General features: G+C 59.9%; 1 protein-coding gene across 1 annotated transcript; it reads right to left on the reverse strand.

Moving 5' to 3' along the window:
- Positions 1-8,984: 8,984 nt before the first annotated feature.
- On the reverse strand, positions 8,985-9,815 carry LOC126068894 (basic proline-rich protein-like). Its single transcript, XM_049871580.1, has one exon. The coding sequence runs from the start codon at positions 9,813-9,815 to the stop codon at positions 8,985-8,987; it is 831 nt and encodes a 276-aa protein (XP_049727537.1).
- Between the last annotated feature and the right edge of the window lie 52 nt (positions 9,816-9,867).

Here is a 9,867-nt window from a genome sequence, read left to right on the forward strand (position 1 = left end):
ACGTGAGCCTCCAGAGACAGACGGGGGGGAGGTCTCCCAAAAGGAAGGCAAGAATTCTACACTGAACCACCACTGCCCCCAGTGTGGTATTGAACATATTTAAGATTTGTTAAGACAGAAAAAAAGATTACAAGAGGCAAACAATAAAATAAATTCAAATGACTGAAATTATCATATGTAAAACATAAAAGTAAACTATTATTTTAACGTTTGTGGAGGTAGAGAGGTCAGCTGCCAGATTTCCTTGATTCTAAGATGTAGGACACCCCATGTTATGACTTTTCAGAAATTGGGCATATCCTACAACCGGTGTGAATATTTTTTTTTTCTGCAAAAAGTTATTAAATCAGGTATACATCTTTAAAATCACCCATATTTAAGAATCAAGGAAATACAGTACTTTCAAAACCAAGTTACCACCACTACACTTTGTGTCTTCTAAACTTGGTTCCTTTTCCTTCCAGCACACCGTGAGACCACACCGTACAGTAATTACTTGTCTTCATCTTTTTTCCCCAGGTCTGTGACCCCAGCATCGCTGTAATACCAACACCTATGCCGTTTATAACGAATGGTAGATGTTAGATGAACGTTTGCTGAATAAACACCTCCGAAGATGCTTGGGTTTTCATTTGGGTAAAGTTTTAGGACTCTTTATTTCCTTAGGAGGAAACACTTCCTCCCTATCGGCATTACGTGACAAACCAGTGACCACAGAGCAGTAAACCAAAGACTCTGTAGCAGGATCCTGATCAAAACGGGGAAAATGCTGAAGTTAAAATTCTCACGGGATCCAGACTTCCTGGAACATTGAGGCTGGATGAACCCCCAAAACTGTTTCCCGGACATTATCTTTAAACCTTAAACCAAAAATATCCCCAGGAGTCTTCTCAAAACCAAACAATAGTTTAGCGTAACTGGTGAAAAATGTCTGCCTTGAGCATCGTGCTTTTTCAAGAACTATCTAAACCGGATCAAACCGACAACAGCAACTCGAACGGTTGGAGAGGAAACTTAGCGGGCACTGAGTTTACATTTACGGGGGGGAACAATTTGGAAAAGGAGGGTGAGAATGGTTGCACAACTCGAAGACGCTAAATCGTACGTGTAGAGACGGCTGAATTGGTGTTTGTTCTGCTGTGTGTATTCTCAACGACAAAAAATACATTATGAAAAAAATAATAACAGCAGTAAAAAAAGGTCATCATCTTCATTAACAAGAACGCTAATCCTTGCCGACCCCCATCCAAAACGTGGGGGAGGCAGGCTCCGGCCGGCAGGGCTCTGTGACGCAGCCATTACAGACACCTGAGATAATTCACACGATAATGAATAACTCACAGAAATAAAGAAAATCCCGAGGTGTCTGTCTGGCCAGAGCCCAGCGGCAGACAGCTCAGGGAACATTCATTCTCTAGTTTTCACCCCGAAGAAAAGGCTGCGCCTCAGAGTAGAGCCCACCCGGAGCCATGTGTTCGCACCAGCAGGTGGCAGCAGAGACCGAGAGCTGGTGCGTTGCAGCTGAGGGCCCCACCCCAGCCCTGCACCCCAGGCCCGCATTGCACCACCGTGCTAGCTCATCCCCCGCCCGTGCCCGAACCCCTGCCTCGGCCTCCTTCAGGAACAGGGGCCTCCTTCAGAACAGGGGCGAGTGTGCCTTCCGTTTCAGCAGATTGACCAACACGCTCCTGGCACCGGGCTTTCCAGCCCTTCCAGGTGGGGCTCCGAGCCGAGGGGTCAGCAGCCAAAGTGTTGTTGTGGGGTCAACTCGGACTCACGGCGACCCCTGGAGTGTCAGAGTAGAACTGTGCCCCACAGAGTTTTCCATGGCTGGTTTTTCACAAGTAGATCACCGGGGCCTTCTTCCGAGGCATCTGTGTGGACTCCAGCATCCAACCTTAAGCCGAGTGCTTAACTGTTTGTACCACCCACAAAAGGATAGCAACCACCAAAATCCACAAAGATGGGAGCTCAATTTTGGGGAGGGGAGCCCCAATATTCCTAGACACCTCGTCTTACCCTTTGATTCAGTTTCGCGTTAACGGGGAAAGGCCACCAGTCCACAGGGCAGGCCCCCTGTCAGGGGGAAAGGTCTGTTGTCCACGGCAAGCCCCCTGTCCAGGGCAAAGGCCTCCTGACCAGAGCTTCACCTGGGTCCACGTTCTCGGCGCTCACTGGTTTTCTCAAGCACAACCCTCTACATTTCCCCGCTCACATTTACTCAGATGTGACTACAGCGAATGCTACCAATAGCCCCAGTGCAGTTTCCAAGGTTCCCATTAACCTCACAAGCCCATTCCTCAAACAGCCACCGCGCCCACCATCTTTGTGGGTTTCTCCACGCTCCTCCTAAGCCCCACCCCACTCTCCATTTTCTGCAATCTGTCCGTGGAGGTTTGCATGGTTGCTGTGATGCTGAACAGGCTTCGGCAGACCTTCCAGACTAAGATACCCTAGGAAAAAAAGTCTGGCTATCTTCTAAAAACCAACAAACGAAAACCCTGTGCGTCACAGCACTCTGAGGCACAGCCGATCCAGGGGATGGTGCAGGACTGGGCAGCCTTTCCTTCCATTGTGCATGGGGCCAACTCAACAGCAGCTAACGACGACGGCAAGAAAGCAGGATAACCTTTCTGTCACTCTGGCCCCATCACATGGCAGTCACTTCAGCCCAGGATCACGGCTAGCTGTTCAAGGTCCTAAATGTTTCTTTGCTATTTCTGCTTTTTAAAAAACTGATCCTTTCGGTTAAGCTAAAATCAGGGCATCATATTAAAATACAAAATAACCCCGAAAAGCAAACTCAGTTCTCCTCTTAAAGGACAGAGTTGAGTTTGAAGGGCAACGAGGGACAAGAGGAAAATTAGGGGGCCAGTGTGGAGTCAAAGGAAAAGCTGTGCCATTTTCAACTAACGGCCTTTTCCTCTCGCAGACTGTTTTACGCCAGGAAGCCGAGCAGCCCCCAGTCACTCAGAAGCACCAGATTTTCTGTCCAACTCCTGGCTCCAAGGGGGGCAGTAACCCCTGAGACACTGTGACCCTACATTGTTGTTGTGCCCTGGAGTCGATTCTGACTCACAGGGACCCCAAATGACAGCAGAACCACAGGGCTTCCTAGGCTGTAATCTTTACGGGGGCATATCACCCCGTCTTTCTCCTGCGGAGCCGCTGGGTGGCTTCCAACCACCCACCTTTTGGTTAGCAGCTGAGCACTTAGCCGTTCCGTCACCAGGGCTTCCTGACCCTACATTCACATCGAAACCAAATCCCCTGCCCTGGAGTCAATTCCGACTCTTAGCGACCCCTCCCGATCCGCCAGGAAGGCCAGGCTGTTCAGTTTCAGAAAGACCCTGTGACTGGGCCGGCTCCTCTGTAACAGGGCTCTCCTCCCACCCAGGGCTCTGAATTCTGTCCCACCCGACCCACAGACAGCACCCTCAGCCCATGGCTCCGGGACCAGCCCACTTACTTTCTGCGGGTCTGGGGCCAGGACCAGGGCGACTTGGCTCTCACACTCCAAGCTTCCCAATGCCGCCGCCAGTAGAGGGAAGTGGCAGCAGGGGAAAGTGGCCACTGCGTCTCCCTCGAAGGAGCTGGAGAAAACACACCACCAATAGCAGCCCCACCGAGACCCCAGCCCGAATCCCCTCCCTACACCTAGGTTGAGCAGTGCCTTCGGCCCCAGCCCACCTGGGGGGCGGCAGCTCAGACCCGGGAGTAGGGCTCGGACTCCCCCTGGGGTAGAGGAGTAGGACGTGGACCCTGAAGCAGGGCTCAGATCCCGGGGCAGCAGGGATCAACCCCCGCACCCAACAGGGCTCAGTCCCCACACCCAACGGAGCTCAGATCCCGGGGCAGCAGGGCTCAGATCCTGGGGCAAGGCTCAGACCCCCGCAGCGTGCTTCAGGCCACTGCAGGACTCAGGTCCCGGGGCGGGGCAAGGTTCAGCCCCCTTGCCCTGTACGGTTCCGAATCCCCTTCTCTCCACCCGACCCCCGCCGCCCTCACCAACCCCCCGAAGGGCTCCGATCCCCCTCCTCCCCAGCAGGGTTTGGATTACAAGGAAGGGCTTGGATCCCCTCTCAGAGGGCTCTGACTTCCTCCCTCCCTCCCACCCAACAGGGCTCAGACCCACCCTCCCCCCAAGAAGAGCCCCGACTCCCTCCCCAAGACAAGGCAGGGACCCACCCTCCCCCCAAGCAGAGCTCAGGCTCTCTCCCAAGACAAAGCTCTGACCCACCCCTCCCCCCAAAAAGGGCTTCGACTCCCTCCCCAAGACAAGGCTAGGACCCGCCCTCCCCCCCAAGAAGGGTTCTGAATCCCCCCACAATACAAGGCTAGGACCCGCCCTCCCCCAAGAAGAGCTCTGACTCCCCCACAAGACAAGGCTAGGACCCGCCCTCCCCCAAGAAGAGCTCTGACTCGCTCCCCAAGACAAGGCTAGGACCCACCCTCCTCCCAAGAAGAGCTCTGACTCCCCCCACAAGACAAGGCTAGGACCCACCCTCCCCCCAAGAAGAGCTGACTCCCCCCACAAGACAAGGCTAGGACCCACCCTCCCCGCAAGAGCTCTACTTCCTCCCCAAGACAAAGCTGGGACCCACCCTCCCCCCAAGAAGGGCTCTGACTCCCCCACAAAACAAGGCTAGGACCCACCCTCCCCGCAAGAAGAGCTCTGACTCCCTCCCCAAGACAAAGCTGGGACCCACCCTCCCCCCAAGAAGGGCTCTGACTCCCCCACAAGACAAGGCTAGGACCCACCCTCCCCGCAAGAGCTTTGACTTCCTCCCCAAGACAAAGCTGGGACCCACCCTCCCCCCAAGAAGGGCTCTGACTCCCCCACAAGACAAGGCTAGGACCCACCCTCCCCGCAAGAAGAGCTCTGACTCCTTCCCCAAGACAAAGCTGGGACCCACCCTCCCCCCAAGAAGGGCTCTGACTCCCCCACAAGACAAGGCTAGGACCCACCCTCCCCGCAAGAAGAGCTCTGACTCCCTCCCCAAGACAAAGCTGGGACCCACCCTCCCCCCAAGAAGGGCTCTGACTCCCCCACAAGACAAGGCTAGGACCCACCCTCCCCGCAAGAGCTTTGACTTCCTCCCCAAGACAAAGCTGGGACCCACCCTCCCCCCAAGAAGGGCTCTGACTCCCCCACAAGACAAGGCTAGGACCCACCCTCCCCGCAAGAAGAGCTCTGACTCCTTCCCCAAGACAAAGCTGGGATCCACCCTCCCCCCCAAGCTGAGCTCTGACTCCCTCCCCAAGACAAGGCTCCGACCCACCCTCCCCCCAAGAAGGGCTCTGACTCTCCCCACAAGACAAGGCTAGGACCCGCCCTCCCCCCAAGAAGCTCTGACTCCCTCCCCAAGACAAGGCTCCGACCCACCCTCCCCCCAAGCAGAGCTCCGACTCCCTCCCCAAGACAAGGCTGGGACCCACCCTCCCCCCAAGAAGGGCTCTGACTCCTTCCCCAAGACGAGGCTAGGACCCGCCCTTCCCCCCAAGAAGAGCCCCGACTTCCTCCCCAAGACAAGGCTGGGACCCACCCTCCCCCCAAGGAGGGCTCTGACTCCTTCCCCAAGACAAGGCTAGGACCCGCCCTCCCCCCCAAGAAGAGCTCCGACTCCCTCCCCAAGACCAGGCTCCAACCCACCCCTCCCCCCAAGAAGGGCTTCCACTCCCCCCACAAGACAAGGCTAGGACCCACCTTCCCCGCAAGAAGGGCTCTGACTCCCTCCCCAAGACAAAGCTGGGACCCACCCTCCCTGCAAGAAGAGCTCTGACTCCCCCCACAAGACAAGGCTAGGACCCACCCTCCCCACAAGAAGGGCTCTGACTCCCTCCCCAAGACAAAGCTGGGACCCACCCTTCCCCCAAGAAGGGCTTCGACTCCCCCCACAAGACAAGGCTAGGACCCACATTCCCCGCAAGATGAGCTCGGACTCCCTCCCCAAGACAAAGCTGGGACCCACCCTTACCCCAAGAAGGGCTTCGACTCCCCCCACAAGACAAGGCTAGGACCCACCCTCCCCGTAAGAAGGGCTCTGACTCCCTCCCCAAGAGAAAGCTGGGACCCAGCCTTCCCCCCAAGAAGGGCTTCGACTCCCCCCACAAGACAAGGCTAGGACCCACCTTCCCCACAAGATGAGCTCTGACTCCCTCCCCAAGACAAAGCTGGGACCCACCCTTCCCCCAAGAAGGGCTTCGACTCCCCCCACAAGACAAGGCTAGGACCCGCCCTCCCCCCCAAGAAGAGCTCCGACTCCCTCCCCAAGACCAGGCTCCAACCCACCCCTCCCCCCAAGAAGGGCTTCGACTCCCCCCACAAGACAAGGCTAGGACCCACCTTCCCCGCAAGAAGAGCTCTGACTCCCTCCCCAAGACAAAGCTGGGACCCACCCTTCCCCCAAAAAGGGCTTCGACTCCCCTCACAAGACAAGGCTAGGACCCACCTTCCCCGCAAGATGAGCTCTGACTCCCTCCCCAAGACAAAGCTGGGACCCACCCTCCCCCCAAGAAGGGCTCTGACTCCCCCCACAAGACAAGGCTAGGGCCCACCTTCCCCGCAAGATGAGCTCTGACTCCCTCCCCAAGACAAAGCTGGGACCCACCCTTCCCCCAAGAAGGGCTTCGACTCCCCCAAGACAAGGCTAGGACCCACCCTCCCCGCAAGAAGAGCTCTGACTCCCTCCCCAAGACAAAGCTGGGACCCACCCTTCCCCCAAGAAGGGCTTCGACTCCCCCAAGACAAGGCTAGGACCCACCCTCCCCGCAAGAAGAGCTCTGACTCCCTCCCCAAGACAAAGCTGGGACCCACCCTTCCCCCAAAAAGGGCTTCGACTCCCCTCACAAGACAAGGCTAGGACCCACCTTCCCCGCAAGATGAGCTCTGACTCCCTCCCCAAGACAAGGCTTCGACCCACCCTCCCCCCAAAGAAGGGCTCTGACTCCCCCACAAGACAAGGTTGGACCTGCCCTCCCCCCAAGAAGGGCTTTGACTCCCCCACAAGACAAGGCTGGGATCCACCCTTCCCCCTAAGAAGGGCTTCGACTCCCCCACAAGACAAGGCTGGGATCCACCCTTCCCCCCAAGAAGGGCTTCGACTCCCCCCACAAGACAAGGCTAGGACCCACCCTCCCCGCAAGAAGTGCTCTGACTCCCTCCCCAAGACAAAGCTGGGACCCACCCTTCCCCCAAGAAGGGCTTCGACTCCCCCCACAAGACAAGGCTAGGACCCACCCTCCCCGCAAGAAGGGCTCTGACTCGCTCCCCAAGACAAAGCTGGGACCCACCCTTCCCCCAAGAAGGGCTCTGACTCCCTCCCCAAGACAAGGCTTGGACCCACCCTCCCCGCAAGAAGGGCTCTGACTCCCCCACAAGACAAGGTTGGACCTGCCCTCCCCCCAAGGGCTTTGACTCCCCCACAAGACAAGGCTAGGACCCACCTTCCCTGCAAGAAGAGCTCTGGCTCCCTCCCCAAGACAAAGCTGGGACCCACCCCCCCAAGAAGGGCTCTGACTCCCTCCCCAAGACAAGGCTGGACCCGCCCTCCCCCCAAGAAGGGCTTCCACTCCCCCCACAGTACAAGGCTGGGATCCACCCTTCCCCCCAAGAAGGGCTTGGATTCCCCCCACAAGACAAGGCTAGGACCCACCTTCCCCGCAAGATGAGCTCGGACTCCCTCTCCAAGACAAAGCTGGGACCCACCCTTACCCCAAGAAGGGCTTCGACTCCCCCCAACAAGACAAGGCTAGGACCCACCCTTCCCGCAAGAAGGGCTCTGACTCCCTCCCCAAGACAAGGCTTGGACCCACCCTCCCCCCAAGAAGGGCTCTGACTCCCCCCACAAGACAAGGTTAGGACCCACCCTCCCCACAAGAAGAGCTCTGACTCCGTCGCCAAGACAAAGCTGAGACCCACCCTCCCCCCAAGAAGGGCTTTGACTCCCCCCACAAGACAAGGCTAGGACCCGCCCTCCCCCCAAGAAGATATGACTCCCTCCCCAAGACAAAGCTGGGACCCATCCTCCCCCCAAGAAGGGCTTCGACTCCCTCCCCAAGACAAGGCTGGGACCCACCCTCCCCCCAAGAAGATCTGACTCCCCACAAGACAAGGCTAGGACCTGCCCTCCCCCTAAGAAGATCTGACTCCCCCACAAGACAAGGCTGGGACCCACCCTCCCCCCCAAAAAGAGGTTCGACTCCTTCCCCAAGACAAGGCTGGGACCCACCCTCCCCCCCAAAAAGAGCTGGACTCCCTCCCCAAGACAAAGCTGGGACCCACCCTCCCCCCCAAAAAGAGCTGGACTCCCTTCCCAAGACAAGGCTGGGACCCACCCTCCCCCCAAAAAAGAGCTGGACTCCCTCCCCAAGACAAAGCTGGGACCCACCCTCCCCCCCAAAAAGAGCTGGACTCCCTCCCCAAGACAAAGCTGGGACCCACCCTCCCCCCAAAAAAGAGCTGGACTCCCTTCCCAAGACAAGGCTGGGACCCACCCTCCCCCCAAAAAAGAGCTGGACTCCCTCCCCAAGACAAAGCTGGGACCCACCCTCCCCCCCAAAAAGAGCTGGACTCCCTTCCCAAGACAAGGCTGGGACCCACCCTCCCCCCCAAAAAGAGCTGGACTCCCTCCCCAAGACAAGGCTGGGACCCACCCTCCCCCCCAAAAAGAGCTGGACTCCCTCCCCAAGACAAAGCTGGGACCCACCCTCCCCCCCAAAAAGAGCTGGACTCCCTCCCCAAGACAAGGCTGGGACCCACCCTCCCCCCAAAAAAGAGCTGGACTCCCTCCCCAAGACAAGGCTGGGACCCACCCTCCCCCCCAAAAAGAGCTGGACTCCCTCCCCAAGACAAAGCTGGGACCCACCCTCCTCCAAGAAGAGCCCTGACCCCCTCCCCCCCCAGTAGGGTTCGGAGCCCCTGGAGCAGGGTTCCGACGTGGAAGCATGGCTGGGATCCCAGTGCAGGACTGGTACCCACCCCCCTAAGGACTCTGACCCCCTCCCCACAGCAAGGCTTGGACCCCCGGGGTTCGGATCCCCGGGCAGGGTTCGCACCCCGCCCCCAGAAGGGCTCTGACTCCCTCCCTCCCTCCCTCCCCCACAACAAGATTCGGATCCCTGCACAGGGTTTCCTCGGAGCAGGGCTGGGACCCCCGGGGCGGGGCTGGGACCACCGGGCAGGGCTGTGACCCCCGGGGCAGGGCTGGGACCACCGGGCAGGGCTGCAACCCCCGGGGTGGGGCTGGGACCCCCGGGGCGGGGCCAGGGCCACCGGGCAGGACCGGGACCCCCCGGGAGGACCGGGACCCCCGGGGCGGGGCTGCGACCCCCGGGGCGGGGCTGGGGCCACCGGGGCGGGGCTGGGACCCCCGGGGCGGGGCTGCGACCCCCGGGGCGGGACCGGGACCACCGGGCAGGGCTGGGACCCCCGGGGCGGGGCCGGGACCCCCGGGGCGGGACCGGGACCCCCGGGACGGGGCCGGGACCCCCGGGGCGGGACCGGGACCACCGCGGCAGGGCTCGGGGTCCGGATCCGCTGTGAGCCAGGGCGCGGGGAGGCAGCGGGCGGGCAGCACCGGCCCGGGGTCGGGGCAGACGCTCTCCGCTCCCGACCCTACCTGCGCCGAGGCCGTCCGGGTGGAGACTGCGCTCCCGACGGCGCCCGCCCGGCTCTGCCTCGGCTGCGGAGACTCGCGCGCCAACCCCGGGAGGACACGTGACGCGACGCGGCCACTGGGGCGCTGCCGGGCGCCCCGCCCCGCATGGCCCCGCCCCGAGTATGGCTCCGCCCCACACGGCCCGCCCCCGAGCATGGCCCCGCCCCCACACGGCCCGCCCCGAGCATGGCCCCGCCCCCTGCAGGCC

The sequence above is a fragment of the Elephas maximus genome, chromosome X, assembly GCF_024166365.1.
Source record: "Elephas maximus indicus isolate mEleMax1 chromosome X, mEleMax1 primary haplotype, whole genome shotgun sequence".
Taxonomy (NCBI): Eukaryota; Metazoa; Chordata; class Mammalia; order Proboscidea; family Elephantidae; genus Elephas; species Elephas maximus.

What these genes read in the sequence shown, in the direction of transcription:
- LOC126068894 (XM_049871580.1), bottom strand. Translation starts at nt 9,815, where the DNA reads ATGCTCGGGGGCGGGCCGTGTGGGGCGGAGCCATACTCGGGGCGGGGC.